Source organism: Thalassophryne amazonica, chromosome 16 (genome assembly GCF_902500255.1).
Source record: "Thalassophryne amazonica chromosome 16, fThaAma1.1, whole genome shotgun sequence".
In the NCBI taxonomy this organism is placed as follows: domain Eukaryota; kingdom Metazoa; phylum Chordata; class Actinopteri; order Batrachoidiformes; family Batrachoididae; genus Thalassophryne; species Thalassophryne amazonica.
Window position 1 is genome coordinate 82341932 of NC_047118.1, and position 21605 is coordinate 82363536.

General features: G+C 43.0%; 1 protein-coding gene across 1 annotated transcript in view; it reads left to right on the forward strand.

The window, feature by feature from the left end:
* LOC117528774 (myosin-11-like) overlaps positions 1-21605 on the forward strand; it is a 392454-nt gene that overhangs the window by 165191 nt on the left and 205658 nt on the right. Inside the window, 2 exon segments of the mRNA XM_034191402.1 lie at positions 10259-10478; positions 19220-19343. Coding sequence (XP_034047293.1) covers positions 10259-10478; positions 19220-19343 — 344 coding nt within the window.

Sequence of the window (21605 nt, forward strand, 5' to 3'; positions counted from 1 at the left end):
AGAGCCTCTTTCACCGCAAGGAGTTCTCGATTGCCGACGTCATAGTTCCGTTCAGCCGGGGTCAACCTGCGTGAAAAGTAGGCACACGGGTGAAGAACCTTATCGGTCTCTCCGCTCTGGGACAGCACGGCTCCTATCCCTGAGTCAGAGGCGTCCACTTCAACCATGAACTGGCGGCTAGGGTCGGGCTGCACCAAAACTGGCGCAGTAGAGAACCGTCGTTTCAACTCCTTGAACACGGCTTTGCACCGATCCGACCAGGTGAAGGGGACTTTTGGAGAGGTCAGGGCTGTCAGGGGGCTAACTACCTGACTGTAGCCCTTAATGAACCTCCTATAAAAATTAGCAAAACCGAGGAACTGTTGCAGCTTCCTACGGCTTGTTGGTTGGGGCCAATCTCTCACCGCCGCAAATCAGGGGCGACGGAGTTGGAGGAGATTATAAACCCCAGGAAGGACAAAGACGTGCGGTGAAACTCGCACTTCTCGCCCTTCACAAACAGTCGGTTCTCTAACAACCGCTGCAGGACCTGACGTACATGCTGGACATGGGTCTCAGGATCCGGAGAAAAGATGAGAATATCGTCCAGATATACGAAGACGAATCGGTGCAGGAAGTCCCGCAAGACGTCGTTAACCAAGGCTTGGAACGTCACGGGGGCGTTGGTGAGGCCGAACGGCATGACCAGGTACTCAAAGTGACCTAACGGGGTGTTAAATGCCATCTTCCATTCGTCTCCCTTCCGGATCCGAACCAGGTGATACGCATTTCTAAGATCCAGCTTAGTAAAGATTTTGGCTCCATGCAGGGGGGTGAACACGGAATCTAACAATGGCAACGGGTATCGGTTGCGAACCGTAATCTCATTCAGCCCCTGTATCAATACATGGACGAAGTCCGCCATCTTTCTTGCCCACAAAAAAGAAACCTGCCCCCATCGGGGAGGTGGAGTTCCGGATCAGCCCGGCAGCTAATGAGCCCCGGATGTAGGTCTCCATTGATTCGCGCTCAGGTCGTGAGAGGTTGTACAGCCTGCTGGACAGGAACTCAGCGCCTGGAACCAAATCAATGGCACAATCGTACGGACGGTGCGGGGGAAGGGTGAGTGCCAGATCCTTGCTGAAGACGTCAGCAAGATCGTGGTACTCAACCGGCACTGCCGTCAGATTGGGAGGGACTTTGACCTCCTCCTTAGCCTGTGAACCGGGAGGAACCGAGGATCCTAAACACCCCCGATGGCAGGTTCGCTCCACTGAACCACCACCCCAGACGGCCAATCAATCCGGGGATTGTGCTTCAACATCCATGGGATGCCCAAAATCACACAGGAAGTAGAAGGAGTTACAAAAAACTCAATCTCCTCCCGATGGTTTCCAGACACCACCAGAGTTACTGGTTGTGTCTTGTGTGTGAGTAAAGGGAGGAGGGTGCCATCTAGTGCCCGCACCTGCAATGGCGAAGGAAGCGCCACCAGAGGGAGCCCTACCTCCCTTGCCCATCTGCTGTCTAGCAGATTCCCTTCTGACCCGTGTCCACCAGTGCTCGGGCTTGAAGGGTTAAATCTCCGCTCAGGATTGTGACTGGGAGTCGTGTGGCAATTTGTGTGTGTCTCAACTTGAATGTTTTGACCCCCCTTAGCCCAGTCTCTAAGGGCGAGTGTTGTCGTTTTGGCCGTTTGGGGCAGTTTCTCTGTGTGTGCTCAGTTGAGCTGCAGAGAAAAACACTCTCCACGGATCAGCCTCCCCATTTTGGCCCTGTGCGTTTCCCTAACAACGTCAGCAGGGGGAGCTGTTGCCCCACAAAGCGCTGCGGCTGTGGAGCGTGGGGAGGGCGGCCCCTTTTCGAACCCGGAAGGGAGAGGGGCGGCACGTATCCGGTCACGTCCTTCGCCTCGCTCCCGACGGCGTTCCTCCAACCGATTGTCTAACCGTATAACGAGATCGATAAGCCCATCTAAATCCCGCGGTTCCTCCTTAGCTACCAGCTGCTCCTTCAGAACCAACGACAGTCCGTTATGAAGGCGGCGCGGAGCGCAACATTATTCCAGCCGGACCTTGCAGCCGCGATGCGGAAGTTGACTGCATAAGCGGCTGCACTCTCGCGTCCCTGTCTCATTGACAGCAGCACTGTTGAAGCGGTCCTCTCCTCTGTTAGGGTGATCAAACACTGTTCTGAACTCCCCCACAAACCCAGTGTATGCTGATAACAACCGTGAGTTCTGTTCCCAGAGCGCCGTAGCCCAGGCGCGTGCTTTACCCCGAAGCAGAGCAATCACATAAGCTATTTTACTAGCATCTGACGCGTACATGACGGGACGTTGTGCGAAGACGAGCGAACACTGCATAAGAAAGTCCGCGCACGTCTCCACACAGCCTCCGTACGGCTCAGGAGGGCTTATGTATGCTTCAGGGGATGGTGGGAGGGGTTGTTGAACCACCACTGGAACATTTATATCCTGCACAGGGTCGGCAGGAGGACGAGCTGCAGCAGCGCCCTGAACGCTCGCCGCCATCTGTGCGGAGAGAGCCTCCACCCTGCGGTTCAGGAGGATGTTTTGCTCAGTCATTGATCCAACCGAGCCGTAAAGGCGGTGAGAATGTGCTGCAGCTCACCAATCACCTCTCCTGCAGACGCCTGCGCTCCCTGCTCTCCCATTGGTCGTTCAACAGCCGGGTGACGCCCCCTCGGAGTCCATGACGCTGGCCGAGATATCCTGTTGGGAAAGTGTAGTGACACGGACCCACAACAGGGGGCGCAAATGAACGGTCAATAGATGAGCCAAAATATAACAATTTAATGTTGTGAATGTGCACAACGAACATACAGACAATCTCAGAATATCACAACTGTCAATACACAAAGGTGACGTGTGGGCAGGCTCGAGGATAGAAGACGTCTGTCCTGAGGAGAGCCGGAACCACACGATTTCCGCCGCCCCAGAACCCGCTGAATACTGGAGCCGCCAAGTCCCGAATTCCCAGGTGATCACCGTCCCCGACTGTCGGATCTGGTACTGCTGGCGAAGAACAAAGACAGTCAAGTGTGGGTGTGTGTACACCCAGTAACAATAACGGTGGGAATGCCACCTCCACCTCTCACTCAATAACTTGCAGAGTACTGAAGATTCCTCAAGGAAAAGAGTGCCTTCTAGCGCTCTCTCAGCTTCCACTGACAGCGGTACCGGTACTCCTGCAAACACTCACAATATACAAACAATATTGCAAAACGGCTGAGGATATTACCTCCAATGAAGTAAGATATCTCGGCAACGAGGTGGAGATGACGTCTGGTCTTTATGGAGTGAGATGATGTTGAGTAGATGGGTGACAGCTGTCAAGAGGTAATTAGCGACAGCTGTCACCCCCGGCTGTGTCCATGGCGGCAGCGCCCTCTCGTGCCTGAAGCCCGCACTTCAGGCAGAGCGCCAACTGGTGGTGGGCCAGCAGTACCTCCTCTTCTGGCGGCCCACACACAACAACTTTTGTGGTCAAAGTGTTTTACAGTGATGCCTCACATTCAAAAGTATCCCTGGTAAAGTGAGAGAGCTGTGTTAAATTACTGAATGAAAATAAAGTAATGCATACCCCAAAGACCTCACAGAGAGTGATTTTAAATCTGATTTATTCATGTCTTCAATCTCATAATGCCGTTAACACCCTAATTTCAAACTTGCAAAATACAGATGCTTCAGATCCTGCTGAATTTCATTTTGACCTTGATAGATCTTATTGTGTTTGCTAAATTAACCTATTTGCATGTCCCATCTGTGCTTGTAGAGCTTTCCTTTTAATTTAATATGACTGCTGAGATAGGCTCCAGCCCTTCGTCACACTTAATTGGAGTAAGCAGGTATAGAAAACGGATGGATGAAAACTAATCTTGGTTGATGACCACTGTACTAGAGGAAAAAGTTCAAGACAAACATCCTTTAGATGTGATCAGGATATAAGATTTTGGCCCCTTCAAAATTCCCCCACTGATAATCCTTGACCGCCAATATCTTGTGGATACTTGAGGTCATACTCTTGGATCTCATTTGGACCAGACATTATAGTAGTGTTGTAATACTCAAGTCCAGTCTTGGTTTCAACACCACATTTTCACTTACTTGGTCTCATCAGAATGAAAGCAATTCTCCTTGATCTTGACTTGGTCTGAACTTGAATAAGTATAAACATCAATTAAAAATTCTGATAATTATTGTTATTGTATTAGCAAGTATTGATAGGCTCTAATGTGAGCTGTCAAAAGTGCTCAGTATGTAGCTCTTAGACTTTTAGAAAATGTTCAGTCTTAGTATTTTTTTTTTTTTTTTTTGGTCTATTTGATGTCATGTAATGAGCTTCTGAGTCCATCTTCAATCAATCAATCAATCAACTTTTTTCTTATATAGCGCCAAATCACAACAAACAGTTGCCCCAAGGCGCTCCACATTGCAAGGCAAGGCCATACAATAATTATGAAAAAACCCCAACGGTCAAAACGACCCCCTATGAGCAAGCACTTGGCCACAGTGGGAAGGAAAAACTCCCTTTTAACAGGAAGAAACCTCCAGCAGAACCAGGCTCAGGGAGGGGCAGTCTTCTGCTGAGACTGGTTGGGGCTGAGGGAAAGAACCAGGAAAAGATATCGATCACTAATGATTAAATGCAGAGTGATGCATACGGAGCAAAAAGAGAAAGAAACAGTGCATCATGGGAACCCCCCCACAGTCTACGTCTAAAGCAACATAACCAAGGGATGGTCCAGGTCACCCGATCCAGCCCTAACTATAAGCCTTAGCGAAAAGGAAGTTTTAAGCCTAATCTTAAAAGTAGAGAGGGTATCTGTCTCCCTGATCTGAATTGGGAGCTGGTTCCACAGGAGAGGAGCCTGAAAGCTGAAGGCTCTGCCTCCCATTCCACTCCTACAAACCCTAGGAACCACAAGTAAGCCCGCAGTCTGAGAGCGAAGCGCTCTAATGGGGTAATATGGTACTACGAGGTCCCTAAGATAAGATGGGACCTGATTATTCAAAACCTTATAAGTAAGAAGAAGAATTTTAAATTCTATTCTAGCATTAACAGGAAGCCAATGAAGGGAGGCCAACACGGGTGAGATATGCTCTCTCCTGCTAGTCCCCGTCAGTACTCTAGCTGCAGCATTCTGAACCACTGAAGGCTTTTTAGGGAACTTTTAGGACAACCTGATAATAATGAATTACAATAGTCCAGCCTAGAGGAAATAAATGCATGAATTAGTTTTTCAGCATCACTCTGAGACAAGACCTTTCTGATTTTAGAGATATTGCGTAAATGCAAAAGGCAGTCCTACATATTTGTTAATATGCGCTTTGAATGACATATCCTGATCAAAATAACTCCAAGATTTCTCACAGTATTACTAGAGATCAGGGAAATGCCATCCAGAGTAACGATCTGGTTAGACACCATGCTTCTAAGATTTGTGGGGCCAAGTACAATAACTTGTGTTTTATCTGAGTTTAAAAGCAGGAATTAGAGGTCATCCATGTCTTATGTCTGTAAGACAATCCTGCAGTTTAGCTAATTGGTGTGTATCTCTGGCTTCATGGATAGATAAAGCGGGTATCATCTGCGTAACAATGAAAATTTAAGCAATACCGTCTAATAATACTGCCCAAGGGAAGCATGTATAAAGTGAATAAAATTGGTCCTAGCACAGAACCTTGTGGAACTACATAATTAACTTTAGTCTGTGAAGAAGATTCCCCATTTACATGAACAAACTGTAATCTATTATACAAATATGGATTCAACCACCGCAGCGCAATGCCTTTAATACCTATGACATGCTCTAATCTCTGTAATATAAAATTTTATGGTCAACAGTATCAAAAGCAGCACTGAGGTCCAACAGAACAAGCACAGAGATAAGTCCACTGTCCGAAGCCATAAGAAGATCATTGGTAACCTTCACTAATGCTGTTTCTGTACTATGATGAATTCTAAAACCTGACTGAAACTCTTCAAATAGACCATTCCTCTGCAGGTGATCAGTTAGCTGTTTTACAACTACCCTCTCAAGAATCTTTGAGAGAAAAGGAAGGTTGGACATTGGCCTATAATAGCTAAGATAGCTGGGTCAAGTGATGGCTTTTTAAGTAATGGTTTAATTACTGCCACCTTAAAGGCCTGTGGTACATAACCAACTAACAAAGATAGATTGATCATATTTAAGATTGAAGCATTAAATAATGGTAGGACTTCCTTGAGCAGCCTGGCAGGAATGGGGTCTAATAAGCATGTTGATGGTTTGGATGAAGTAACTAATGAAAATAACTCAGACAGAACAATCGGAGAGAAGAGTCTAACCAAATACCGGCATCACTGAAAGCAGCCAAAGATAACGATACATCTTTGGGATGGTTTATGAGTAATTTTTTCTCTAATAGTCAAAATTTTGTTAGCAAAGAAAGTCATGAAGTCATTACTAGTTAAAGTTAATGGAATACTCAGCTCAATAGAGCTCTGACTCTTTGTCAGCCTGGCTACAGTGCTGAAAAGAACCTGGGGTTGTTCTTATTTTCTTCAATTAGTGATGAGTAGAAAGAAGATGTCCTAGCTTCACGAAGGGCTTTCTTATAGAGCAACAAACTCTTTTTCCAGGCTAAGTGAAGATCTTCTAATTAGTGAGATGCCATTTCCTCTCCAACTTACGGGTTATCTGCTTTAAGCTACGAGTTTGTGAGTTATACCACGGAGTCAGACACTTCTGATTTAAAGCTCTCTTTTTCAGAGGAGCTACAGCATCCAAAGTTGTCTTCAATGAGGATGTAAAACTATTGACAAGATACTCTAACTCCCTTACAGAGTTTAGGTAGCTACTCTGCTCTGTGTTGGTATATGACATTAGAGAACATAAAGAAGGAATCATATCCTAAACCTAGTTACAGCGCTTTCTGAAAGACTTCTAGTGTAATGAAACTTATTCCCCACTGCAGGGTAGTCCATCAGGGTAAATGTAAATGTTATTAAAAAATGATCAGACAAAAGGGAGTTTTCAGGGAATACTGTTAAGTCTTCTATTTCCATACCATAAGTCAGAACAAGATCTAAAATATGATTAAAGTGGTGGGTGGACTCATTTACTTTTGAGCAAAGCCGATAGAGTCTAATAATAGATTAAATGCAGTGTTGAGGCTGTCATTCTCAGCATCTGTGTTGGATGTTAAAATCGCCCACTATAATTATCTTATCTGAGCTAAGCACTAAGTCAGACAAAAGGTCTGAAAATTCACAGAGAAACTCACAGTAACGACCAGGTGGACGATAGATAATAACAAATAAAACTGGTTTTTGGGACTTCCAATTTGGATGGACAAGACTAAGAGACAAGCTTTCAAATGAATTAAAGCTCTGTCTGGGTTTTTGATTAATTAATAAGCTGGAATGGAAGATTGCTGCTAATCCTCCGCCCCGGCCCGTGCTACGAGCATTCTGACAGTTAGGGTGACTCAGGGGTGTTGACTCATTTAAACTAACATATTCATCCTGCTGTAACCAAGTTTCTGTTCGGCAGAAATAAATCATACGTTGATCAATTATTATATTTACCATTTACCAACAGGACTAAAAGAAAGAGGGACCTAAGGTTAATAGACACATATTAACTGTTTTAGTCTGCTGGTGCAGTTGAAGGTGCTATATATTTTTTTCTTTTTGAATATCTTTATGCGTAAATAGATTTTTGCTAGTTATTGGTGGTGCTGGGAGCAGGGCACCGTCTCTACGGGGATATGGGGTAATAAGGGGATGGTCAGGGGGAGAGAAGCTGCAGAGAGGTGTGTAAGACCACACCGCTCTGCCTCCTCGGTCCCACGCTAGACAGTCACAGTTTGGAGGAGCCCAAGAGAATTGGCAGAATTCTAGAAATGAGAGCTGCTCCCTCTAAATGGGATGGATGCCGTCTCTCTAACAAGACCAGGTTTTCCCCAGAAGCTTTGCCAATTATCAATGAAGCCCACCTCATTTTTTGGACACCACTCAGACAGCCAGCAATTCAAGGAGAACTGCGGCTAAACATGTCACTCCCGGTCTGATTGGGGAGGGGCCAGAGAAAACAACAGAGTCCGACATTGTTTTTGCAAAGTCTTCCTGACAAAAATTTTTTAGGTATTGATCCTCGGTTTTGATCATGACAAAATCCTAATTGTTCTGTTCTCACACTTGATCCTTGAATGTCTTGGTCTTGACTTGGACTTGATACACAAACTATTCACAGCATTTCACTTTTCCCTCAATGTGTTGTGTTACGGCCTTGTTCCAGAATGAAGTAAATTCCGTTAATGCCATCAAAATTCTACTCACAACACTCCATAATCACAACTTTAAAAAACTTGTTTTGTTTTTTTCGGGGGGCGGGGGGGGTGTTGTTGTTTGTTTGTTTGCACATTTATTAAAAAATAAAAAAAAACCCTAAGAAATCACGTGTACATAAGTATTCACACCCTTGGTCAATACTTTCTTGATGCGCCTTTGGCAGCAATTACAGCCTCAAGTCTTCTTGAATATGATGCCATAAGCTTGGTGCACTATCTTTGGTCAGTTTTGTCCATTCCTCTTTGCAGCACCTCTCAAGCTCCATCAGGTTGGATGGGGAGCGTTGGTGCACAGACATTTTCAGATCTCTCAGAGATGTTCAATCAGATTCAGGTTTGGGCTCTGGCTGGTCCACTCAAGGACATTCACAGAGTTGTCCTGAAGCCATTCCTTTGATATCTTGTCTGTGTGTTTAAGGCCATTGTCCTGCTGAAAGATGAACCATTGCCCCAGTCTGAGGTCTAGAGCGCTCTGGAGCAGGTTTTCATCCAAGATGTCTCTGGACATTGCTGCATTCATCTTTCCCTCAACCCTGACTAGTATCCCAGTTCCTGCTGCTGAAAAAACATCCCCACAGCATGATGCTGCCACCACCATGCTTCACTGTAGGGATGGTGCCTAGTTTCCTCCAAACATGACACCTGGATTCAAACCAAAGAGTTCAGTCTTTGTCTCATCAGACCAGAGAATTTTGTCTCATGGTCTGAGAGTCCTTCAGGTGTCTTTTGACAAATCCAGGTGGGCTGCCATGTGTCTTTTACTAAGGGGTGGCTTCTGTCTGGTGACTCTACCATACAGGCCTGATTGGTGGATTGCTGCAGAGATGGTTGTCTTTCTGGAAGGTTCTCCTCTCTCCACAGAGGAATGCTGGAGCTCTGGCAGAGTGACCATCGGGTTCTTGGTCACCTCCCGAACTAAGACCCTTTCCCCTGATTGCTCAGTTTAGACGGGTGGCTAGCTCTAAGAAGAGTCATGGTGGATTTGAATTTTTTCCATTTAGATGATGGAGGCCACTTTGCTAATTGGGACCTTTAAAGCAGCAGAAATGCTTCTGTACTTCCCCAGATTTGAGGTCTACAGACAATTCCTTTGACTTCATGTTTGGTTTGTGCTCTGACATGCACCGTCAACTGTGGGACGTTATATGTAGACAGGTGTGTGTCTTTCCAAATCATGTCCAATCAACTGAATTTACCCCAGGTGGACTCCAGTTAAGCCGTAGAAACATCTCAAGGATGTTCAGTGAAAACAGTAGTCACCTGAGCTCAATCCAGACCTTCATGGCAGAAGCTGTGAATAGTTATGTATGTGTGATTTCTTAGGTTTTTATTTTTAGCAAATTTGCAACTCTCACTCACTTGATATCAGATTACTGTCAGGTCAGATCAGGCTACTGAAGCAATAAATAAATTGCAAAATTAAAGGTCCACCATCAATCAAAGGTCACTCCAGCACGGTACTTTGGTGTTGAAGCTTCACTGATGCTTCGCGGTCATGCCTCATAGAACATCTACAACCAAACATGCATGATGACTGTAGATGTCCACTAGCCTTTTAATGCCAGTGCTCGTGAATCTTCACACAAGTATCTCCATCCTGTTCTAGTTCAGTGGATTTTACTACCATCACTGTGTACATGTCAGGTGTACAAGTCCACGTCACTCCTCGCAATCTTGACAAATCCATTAAAGCCACTGGTCACATATTTAGCTTGCATGAACATTTGCTATAAGGAATAATGACTTACATCAGCGTCTCTGACTGAAGTGTCGTAATTGTGCCTTTTGGTTGTCAGCTGTTACTTCTGGAGTCTGAAACTCGTTGATGTGGCTATTTTCATTCTATTCCCAGACAACTTTTTTTTAAGTACAAAATTTATCGAATTATCTTCCTGATGGTCTTTTTTGTGATGTCTTCAGCTTGGAGGAAGAGAGCAGCCAGCGTGGAGCAGCACTGAAGCGGGTTCGAGAGCTGGAGGTGCTGCTTTCAGGCTTCAGGAGGACTTGGATGCTGAAAGAGCAGCCAGGGGAAGACCGAAGCCACGCGGCGGGACCTGGGGAGGAGCTTAATGCCCTACGCTCTGAACTAGAGGACAGTCTGGATACCACCGCTGCTCAGCAGGAGTACGGTCTGTCAGATGTAATGTGTTCTAGTTGTGATAAGTTGTGTTTGATCTAAATGTTCTGCCGAAGTGTGATCAGTTTTGCTCGTGAACCTTCAGTCTGTGTTCTTTTTCTTCCCTTATATATACTCTGTATTCGTATGCCAGTAGTTGTTGTTTAGTGTATAAAGCACGAAACATTTTCTGTGCCATGTTAGTGCTCTTTAAAAACACGTATGTCTAGAAGGAGGATATGGAATCGAACTGGGACTTGATTTGAAACAGTCCCTGTCTTCCAAAAATTAACCAATAATCAGCCAGGTGGGTCCATGGGTGTCCTCTCGGTCTTGTCCTATAGAAAAGGACCTGTATACTTGGCTCATACTCAGGGAAATATTCCACATGACCATAACGTCGTAACTAATGTCCCCTCATGGTGCAAATGGAAACACCTCATGTCGTCTTCCGAATTAATTTTCATTTCGCATATTGCTGCGGGACCCAAAGATTTTCCAGAAGGACCTGGTTCCAAAGACATCCCATCATCATCTTAGGTTACTGGTTGGTATCCAGATCACACAATCATAGAGTGAGACCAGAACTCTGTAACTGAGCTGTAAACTCTGGGACTGAAGAGCTGACCAGAGCTTCCTCATATAGGTCCATAGTGCTGACAGAAGAACAAACAGGGTAATGGCTCTTTTTAAATGGCTTCCCAGATGGCTGCCATAAAAAGTAGTCTTTATTGTCAGAATCAGGGACGTTGCAGGGTGCAATACACAGAAAGCAATCAAAAGTATCTGGTAACAGTTTCCAATAAATGGCAGGCAATCTCAAAACAAAACTCAGGGAAATAAAGTACACCAACAAGGGGTCAAGCACGAGAAAAACAAGAAAATAGAGTGGGCAAAGCACAACATTCAGGTAAGGACTGAGAGAACACGGGGGTTTAAATAGACTGGGAGTGCGATCACAAATTGGAGACAGGTCATGTCAAATTAGTGATGAGAAACAGCTGAGAGAGACACAGGAAGAAAGCTACAGAAACACACTAGGAACAGCCATCAAAATAAAACAGGAAGACAGGCTAAACCAAAATCAGAACACTGCCTAACCCAGGGGTCACGAACGTGGAAAACAGTGCCTTCTTTCCTTTCTGCTTACCAGGCTGAGTTTAGCATAGTCTGTTTGCACCTTATGGAGGTAGTAGTGTCTAATACAAAATGCCTACTGATTCACTACAGATTCTTGCCACCCCTGCCCGTTCTCCATGTAATATGGAGTTGTGTCAGGAAGGGTAGCCGGTGAAAAATTTGTGCCAAATTAACATGTAGATCTGCCTCAGATCTGCTATGGTGACCCCAAATGAAAAAAGGGAGAAGCCGAAGGGACTTTTACTTAATTTTGTACTTCATTACTAGCCTTAAATTGCCCTGTAACAACTTATTTTGGAATGCGGTGCAGACCTGACCTGCAGGAATGGATGTATAAAGTTAAATTTGAAACACACAAAACATGAAATACCTTGGTTCATACATACAATGAAACAGAATTCAAAGTAAATGCAAAAATCCATTTATTTTGTTGTTGTTTTTTGTTTAGTTTTTTTTTTGGGGGGGGGGGGGTGGTTGCATTTACATACCATCCAGACTTTTTCTGATTTGGGTTTATACTAAGCTGTAATGCTGCATTTACACATAACGACGACAAGTCACGACTGCCACAAAGTACACATGCTTGGCCGCTGATCACGAATGTGATTATTCGGGGCAGAGGCATCAGGTGTCCTCAGGAACTGTTTCAACCTGTTACCAACACGTTACGATTAATGGCAAGTGTTGCTGGAGAATTATCAGGAACCATTACACCATTACGGTGTGTGACATTCGTGGAAGATTTTTGACAGACAAACATGCTCCACGAATATCAAGAATATCACGCACCAACACGCACTATTAAGAAACCTATTCAGATGCGTTAAGTCACATTAAGAATGTCAGGAATGTGTCACGAATGACAGAAAAATGACATTCGTAATGCGTCTTGGTTATGGTAAACACACACTTAATCAGGATCCATTCAGTAACACAGCAGTGTTAAAGGTCAAGGTGTTAAAGTGTCAAAAGGGACACTCTGGTTGATTTATTCTATGATGTGCCAACAAAACAGTGATGAATAATGAGCTGCATATGTTCTTGTCACTTTTGTGCTTTGCGGTGTTTATCAGGGGTGTAGCACCAAATTCTGGGCCCTAGGTACTAGCCATATTGAAGGACCCCCCCCCCCCCCCCACACACACACACTGTTATGTTCTTTTTTATTAACGCAAACACTGAATGTCTAATGTGTAGTCAAACCAGGTCTAATCATATATACCTTCGATCACATCTGGGAGTCAGAACCCTTTTTAAAGTTGGGGGAGCAATGGAGTTGAGGTGTCTGGGGGGACCAAATTGCACCATTTTTTCTAGAAAATGGTGCAATTAGGTGCATTCCCATCTGTTAAAATGCACAGGAATGCACCAAATTGCACAATTTTCTACAAAAATTGTGCAATTTGGTCCCCCAGACCCCCCAACTGCATTTATATATAACTGCATTTATATAACGCTTTTCCATCTGCATCAGATGCTCAAGCGCTTAACAATAATGTCTCCCATTCCTCCTCACACATATTCAAAAGTTCAGTTTCAAATTCTCCCAGATTTTATTTTATTTTTATTAATATTATTTCCTCAGAATCATTCCCTGAAAAACAGGAGGGACCCAACGTTCATGTGCATTTACACTAAAACTGACAAAACACTACAAAATGAAAAACTAAATTACAACTAGAGAAAATGTCTGCATTAAATTCTACATGCCAGTTTATAAGTAAAATGTTTAAAACCATTTACTCCAATGAGAGACTGACCAAACTATTTAAAATTTCAGCTGTTTAATATCGTCCTATTTAAAAACAAAGAAGTTAAAAACAACACTGACAAACTCATGTTCTATGTTTTAAACAGCAACTACTATATATATATTATTTAATAAGTCACTTCTGGCACAGATTTAAAGCTTTTTTTTCCCTTTAAAACTAAATAAAAGCTTAAATAAAATATCAGGGCACTCGGAAAGTGCCCACGTCCACAAACCCAGGACATTAAGAACTCTGACTTTATCTCCATCAGGTCCTTATGATGTAAAACAGCCTTGCCAAAGAAGAGATAAAAGGAAAAAACATATAAGGCAGATTTGGATCACTGCTGAAAATTTGTTCACCTCTTTTCCAACCCAAGGAACTTTTACAGTTCTTCATCCCAATCTGTGAACCACTTTTTGAGTTAAAGTGTCCACAAATAAATAGGAGCATCAACCTGAACCTCAACTCAATATAGCTGGCTTTCAAGCTCACCTCTCTTTTCAAAGAATTTGGTTAGCAGCTGCTTTCCCTCATTTAGTTTTCTTTCCCTGTCTTTTTTTCTCTTCTTTTTTGAAATCCGGACTTTGATTTTTTAGGAAAGACATTTTATTTCAGCCTAAACATTAGGGCTGCTGCAGTTAACAATTATTTAGTAATCAGTTCATCGGTCGATTATTTTTTTCGATTATCGTTTTGTTGTTTTTTTTTACTTACATGTGAGTTTGCCAGATTTCTTTAATGATATTATTAAAAGGCCTTTATCACGCAACATCAACGTTTGACCTTGTAACAAAGTTGTACAACAAAGATGTTAATTCTCGTCAAAAACATACCTGGAGTAGTGTATTGTTTATTTTGCACATACATACATCACCGACAAACCACAAAGAGATTTCCTTCAGGTTTCACTCGATTATGAGCATTTTAGATGACTACAGCAACTATCTCAACCACTGACAACATACAGTGAGGAAAATAAGTATTTGAACACCCTGCGATTTGCAGATTCTCCCACTTTGAAATCATGGAGGGGTCTGAAATTTTCATCTTAGGTGCATGTCCACTGTGAGGACATAATCTAAAAAAACATTAAATATTCAGGCCACTTGTGACTATAAATACTGTTTCATGGATGTGGAAGTAAAATGGCCAGGAAGCGTACATGACGCCGTGTTTTCGCAAACTCAGCTATAAATGACTTTCTCAGAATTGGAAAAATCCTCTTGTCCAAGACAAATTTTGACAATGAAGCACCATCCCAGTTTACATTTTGGGGGACCCCGCCTACCATTTGTTACCGTATCTTGAAAGATATGCTAATGGAGGAAGCACTGTTCAGGAGCAGTATTTTGGACTCTCTTTGTGCACAGCCGCATGGTAATAGAGCGTGCATTTGGAAGGCTAAGGCTCGTTTTGGAGCTTTGAGGAGAGCCATGGACATCAACTTACGGAACTGCCCTTTGTCATTTATGCATTTCGTGCTTCATAATTTTTGTGAGGCGTCTAATGACACAATAGTAACAACCATGTAACTGAAGCCATTCAGCATGACAGAGACAATCAGCCACACTCGGAACAAGACGTCAGAGGAGACAGCTTGACAGTTGAGGGAAGAGGGTCCAGAGAGTCCTCACCCAGTATCTGGATCCATAAAACAGAGAATGTTGTCTGGAGAGGGAGGAGGAAACTAATGTGGGGCTATGACATGTTACACCAAAGTTATACACAAAATTAAGTGGCTGCAGTTTCTTGCACCAAGTTTTCTTGATTAATGTTCACAAAACATGAAATCAGTTATATGTTCACATATCTTTCAAACCGCACAAATTGCTTGCAAAAACGTTTGTTATCAAAAAAAAAAAAAAAAACAACATTCAGCTTGCCAGTGAGCAATTTAAGGCAAATGTGCAAAAAACGTCCATGTAAATTAAAAAAGACAGTAAAACTGAAATAATAAAGAGGCTTTTTGTGCAAATACAACTGTGTTTATCTTCAGCACCCTTCATTTAAATAAATGACCTTATGAGAATTGTAGTGCAAACATATCCGTAAACAATAGTGAACACTTATACATGTAAAACTTAATGCTTGATCATTCTGAAGGACTACAGCATTCATTAATCATCACTGAAAAGGTCTTGGGTATAGGAGAACCCTGTGGACCCTGTGCTCTCAGCAGGATTGCTGGAATGGGAGGCATCTTGTTTTGTTCCTCTGGCAAAGGTGAATTGTTTGACATTGAATGAAATGCTTGATTTGGGTGGACTGACTGTAGAGATGGTGACGTGAATAATTGTGCCCTCTTGCTTCATATGGCATGTAATATGAAGGTTGTGCAGGAGGCTGCATGACGTGTCTTAAAAGGGAAAAACCTTCAGCAATGGATGAAGTGAGTGTGCAAAGTGTATTTGTGATTTTAGCAAAATTATCAGCTGCTTGTTTCAGATCAATCAATCAATCAATCAATTTTTTATATAGCGCCAAATCACAACAAACAGTTGCCCCAAGGCGCTTTATATGTAAGGCAAGGCCATACAATAATTACGTAAAACCCCAACGGTCAAAACGACCCCCTGTGAGCAAGCACTTGGCTACAGTGGGAAGGAAAAACTCCCTTTTAACAGGAAGAAACCTCCAGCAGAACCAGGCTCAGGGAGGGGCAGTCTTCTGCTGGGACTGGTTGGTTCCTAAAGGTCCACCAATCTCTTCTTTACGCGCTGGTCCTCTTCAAGAGCATTAAGCCACTGGGTCTCAACTGGCAGCTTTCTCTTAAAACGGTCTTGCCAGTGTCCCTTCAGTTTAGCCTTTATAAAAACAAAAAGAAATCAGAAGGAAATATTTTACATCAGTTTCATTCTATTTTAACCTCTTGAAATGACATTATGGCAACAAATCATTCATTTCTATATTTACATGCACTGCTAAGCTAAACAGCCAAAATTTATAATGAGTCACTGTAATGTTTCTGTGAAGGCTCTCAGTTGTCCAGGTGGTTATACAAAAAGCTATACCAGCAACGCAGAGAGGGCGCCAGTGGACCTCAGTCTGCAGTTCATCTCCACCTTAAAGACACTAACCACACGTTTGAGGACAAGGAAGTTAACATTTTAGCCAGAGAGGAGAAATGGTTTGAGAGAGGGGTGAAGGAGGCATTGTATGTGAAACACTTGAAACCCAGCCTTAACCGGGGAGGGGGTCTGAGACACGGTTTGTCCTGTTTACAATGGGGTACTCAGGTCAAAGCAGTTTCAGTCTTTTGTTCATGGTAATGAGTCATTCACGTCATCAGGAGACACATAAGGAGAGGCGTCAGTCCCATCGTTAGGAGGGACTGACGCCTGTCATTAGGAGGGTGCTAACTAGAGCACAATAGGTGCTAATTAAAGTAATTGTTTAGTCACTAGCCAATAGCAGTCTGCCTCTCAGTAGGAGGGGTCTGGTTAGGTTTAAAACTCCAGCTTTTGTGGCTTCTGTTTGTTCTTCTCTACAAGGGTCAAGACAGAAGTCAGACTACCAGAGCAAGAGTTTTAGCTGAGGAAGCTTCTGTGATTTAAAGTGAAATGTCCTCACATCAAGCAACCCAGTCCAGTCGAAGATTCAAGCTTCTCTACTATAGAGTCAGTGTAAATACACCTGAAGCTGGTCTCTCCTCTGTTTCACTGCAGTTGTCACACTGCTCTCCTGCTCAGTGTCTGACACAGCGTCGGATGGCCCCGCAGGGCACAAGGAGGACATAGAAGGCGAGAGAACAGGGAGGCTATCATCCAAGTCATTTGTTTCAATGCCAGAGGACATGGCTGTAGTGGTGGGGGAACCGCCCAATATTTGTTCACATAGCTTGAAATAAAGCAGAACGACTGCCCCATACCCGCTCCTGCATCCGCTATCAACAGCCAGGCGATATTTGCCCCTGATTGTCTTAATTTTTGTGGTCAGGGTATCCCGTGTTAGCTCTCCCCTTCGATGGGGAAACTCATTGGAGGTCTCCGCAGGATATTGCTCTGAAAACGGTGTCAGTATGTCCACGTACTTGCTTTGGCAAGATCCCAATTAACATTTCTTGTGTCTTGCTGACTTTATATTCCAAAACTATGTTTAAGAGCAATTCTGTCTCCTTATCGGTCCACACAACGAGCCTGGCACCAGTTTCACGTTTTGTGGAAGTGACGTCAACAGACGGATGCTTGGCCACTGCCTCCTAAAGGTCTGCCATGCTTATGGATGGCTTAAAAACGCACTTATGCAGTTAGGTGTGGATTACTTTTTTCTAAAAATGAAATTTTTTCCTAAATATGGAAATTTTCACGACATTCCTCCGGGATAACTGCTGGTAATCTCATTCACATAAAATCTTTGGAAGATTGCCTTGCATCAGTAAGAAGTTGGATGTCTAGTAATTTCCTACTTTTAAATTCTTATACGACTGAAGCTATGGTTCTTGGTCCGCGAGGTATCGGCATCAATTTGATCAGCTAGTACTTAGCTTAGGTTTGTGTGTTATACATCATACAGATAAGTGAGGAACCTTAGAGTAATTTTTGATCCTACGTTGTCCTTTGATCTCCACATTAGAGACATTACGAGGACCTGCTTTCTTCCATTTGCGAAATATAGCGAAAGATTCGTCCCATCCTGTCTATGGCTGATGCTGAGACTTTGATTCATGCATTTGTCTCCTCTAAACTGGACTATTGTAATACTCTATTTTCTGATTTACCGCAGTCCAGGATTAGGGGTCTTCAACTGGTTCAAATGCTGCTGCCAGACTTTTTGTCACAAAGCAGAACGTTTGACCACATTACGCCCGTTTTGCCATCCCTGCACTGGCTTCCAGTTGCCGCAAGATCAGATTTTAAAGTACAGTTAGTTTATAAAATTGTTCATGGACTTGCACCTCCTTATCTGGCTGATCTGGTAAGCCTTTATGTACCGGCTCGGGCCCTGCATTCTCAGGGTGCAGGACTTCTGTGTGTTCCCAGAGTGAATAAAAGTCTGCCGGTCACAGAGCTTTCTCCTACCGTGCTCCAGCTCTGTGGAACGATCTCCCGGCACACATTCGGCAGTCAGATACTGTGGAGACTTTTAAGTCACGTTTAAAGACTCATTTGTTTTCCCTTGTTTTATCATTAGTGTTATGATGTGTTTTTGTTATTGTATTTTTTTATGGTCATCTTTTTATTGCGTTTTAAATTTTATTTCAGTTTTTGAGTGAAACTCAAACAACAAATATAAGCACAAAATCACAATACAAAAAAAAAAACCCAGCATTCGCCTGAAGACAATACCTGCATTCATTTACTAGGCTTAGACGACCCGTGTGAGCTGACTAACACACTTTCTTCACTGAGTGACGTGAGTGATGGCGACTCCAGCAGGTCCACTCTTTTTTAAGGGTCAATAAATAAACGGCTTAAGAAACTTAATTTATTATTTAGCCATTTATTAATTACTTAATAAATGGCTTTTGACGAGTCAACTAATGAAAATAGTCAACTAGTCATCCCATCCCTACTTTAAATGCAGACTGATTAGCATTTTTCGCCATGTTGGGATTTGTTCTCATAATGCAAATTTAATGACAGATTCTATCATTTTTTTTCCCACTATTGTGTCATTAATTAAACTAATTTAATTTATTTGAGAAATGTTTCGACTGAGCCAGAATGTTCAGTTATTGAACAAAACTGTGCCATGAATTGTTTATTTAATGTGTGTGATTTTTGAAAAGTTGGGAGAACATACTTGACATTTATTGGTTCAACAGTGTTTGACAGGTAACTTTGCAGGAGACGACGTGTTTATAGTTCCATAAACGATATACTATAAACTATAAGTACTGCACTCACCTGGTTCTCCTGATTCTGTTTCCAGGAGCGGAAGCTGTTGGAGGAGAGGATGGCTGATATGAGCTCCAACCTGGCCGAGGAGGAGGAGAAGTCCAAGAACCTGATCAAACTTAAGAACAAACACGAGTCTATGATCTCTGACCTGGAGGGTTAGTCAGCACTAACAAACTGAGCTCTGCAGTTCAAACAACAATTTAGTTATTACTCAAATGTTTATACTTTTATACATTTATACCTGTAGGGCCACATCCTCTAGATCACAAGCACACGGGCATGATGGTGTTAAAGTGAGGGGGCAGGATTCAGATCTGACACACATCCATGTGTACATTCGGCACGTTAGTTCATCAGACTACCATCTAACTGAACTGAAAACATTCATTCATTTTCTACACCCTGTACTCCAATCAAGGGTCACGCAGGGGGGCTGGAGCTTATCCCAGCAGACATAGGGCGAGAGAGGGGACACCCTAGACAGGACGTCAGCCTGTCGAAGGGCCACGTAGACAAACTCACTCGCACTCACCACCTCTGCTGAGTTTAAAGTTACCAGCTCACCTAACCTGCATATCTTTGGAAGTGGGAGTGAAGCCGGAGAACCCAAAGGGAAGCCACACAGACACGGGGAGAACATGCAAACTGCACACAGAAAGACCCCCGCAGGAAGAGGTCCCAGAACCAAAGATCCCAGAACCAACCAGCCACTGTGCTGCCGAACTGAAAACAAAATGTAAATAAAATAAAAACTAATGGAAAGAAACTTTAATAACTATCAAACATACAGTAGTGTTCAGAATAATAGTAGTGCTATGTGACTAAAAAGATTAATCCAGGTTTTGAGTATATTTCTTATTGTTACATGGGAAACAAGGTACAGTAGATTCAGTAGATTCTCACAATCCAACAAGACCAAGCATTCATGATATGCACACTCTTAAGGCTATGAAATTGGTCTATTAGTAAAAAAATAGAAAAGGGGGTGTTCACAATAATAGTAGCATCTGCTGTTGACGCTACAAACTCAAAACTATTATGTTCAAACTGCTTTTTTAGCAATCCTGTGAATCACTAAACTAGTATTTAGTTGTATAACCACAGTTTTGCATGATTTCTTCGCATCTGCAAGGCATTAATTTTGTTGGTTTGGAACCAAGATTTTGCTCGTTTTCTAGTGTGCTTGGGGTCATTGTCTTGTTGAAACACCCATTTCAAGGGCATGTCCTCTTCAGCATAAGGCAACATGACCTCTTCAAGTATTTTGACATATCCAAACTGATCCATGATACCTGGTATGCAATATATAGGCCCAACACCATAGTAGGAGAAACATGCCCATATCATGATGCTTGCACCACCATGCTTCACTGTCTTCACTGTGAACTGTGGCTTGAATTCAGAAGTTGGGGGTCGTCTCACAAACTGTCTGTGGCCCTTGGACCCAAAAAGAACAATTTTACTCTCATCTGTCCACAAAATATTCCTCCATTTCTCTTTAGGCCAGTTGATGTGTTCTTTGGCAAATTGTAACCTCTTCTGCACGTCTTTTATTTAACAGAGGGACTTTGCAGGGGATTCTTGCAAATAAATTAGCTTCACACAGGCGTCTTCTAACTGTCACAGCACTTATAGGTAACTCCAGACTGTCTTTGATCATCCTGGAGCTGAACAGTGGGTGAGCCTTTGCCATTCTGGTTATTTTTCTATCCATTTTGATGGTTGTTTTCCATTTTCTTCCACGCATCTGTTTTTTTTGTCCATTTTAAAGCATTGGAGATCATTGTAGATGAACAGCCTATAATATTTTGCACCTGCGTATAAGTTTTCCCCTCTCCAATCAACTTTTTATCAAACTACGCTGTTCTTCTGAACAATGTCTTGAACGTTTTCCTCAGGCTTTCAAAGAGAAAAGCATGTTCAACAGGTGCTGGCTTCATCCTTAAATAGGGGACACCTGATTCACACCTGTTTGTTCCACAAAATTGACAAACTCACTGACTGAATGCCACACTACTATTATTGTGAACACCCCCTTTTCTACTTTTGTTTTTACTAATAGCCCAATTTCATAGTCTTAAGAGTGTGCATATCATGAATGCTTGGTCTTGTTGGATTTGTGAGAATCTACTAAATCTACTGGTACCTTGTTTCCCATGTGACAATAAGAAATATACTCAAACCTGGATTAATCCTTTTAGTCACATAGCACTACTATTATTCTGAACACTACTGTAGACTGTATATGACGAACCTGCGTGACTGCTCTGTACTAACTCTGCCTACATCCCGGCCAACCTATAAATGGGTAAAAAAGGTGGAGCATTGGTAAGGCCGTGCTTAACGTGTGGGGGATGAATAAAGCCTGAACACACCCCCTTGTTAAAGCTAAATGTGATAGGCTAAGCTTGGTTTGG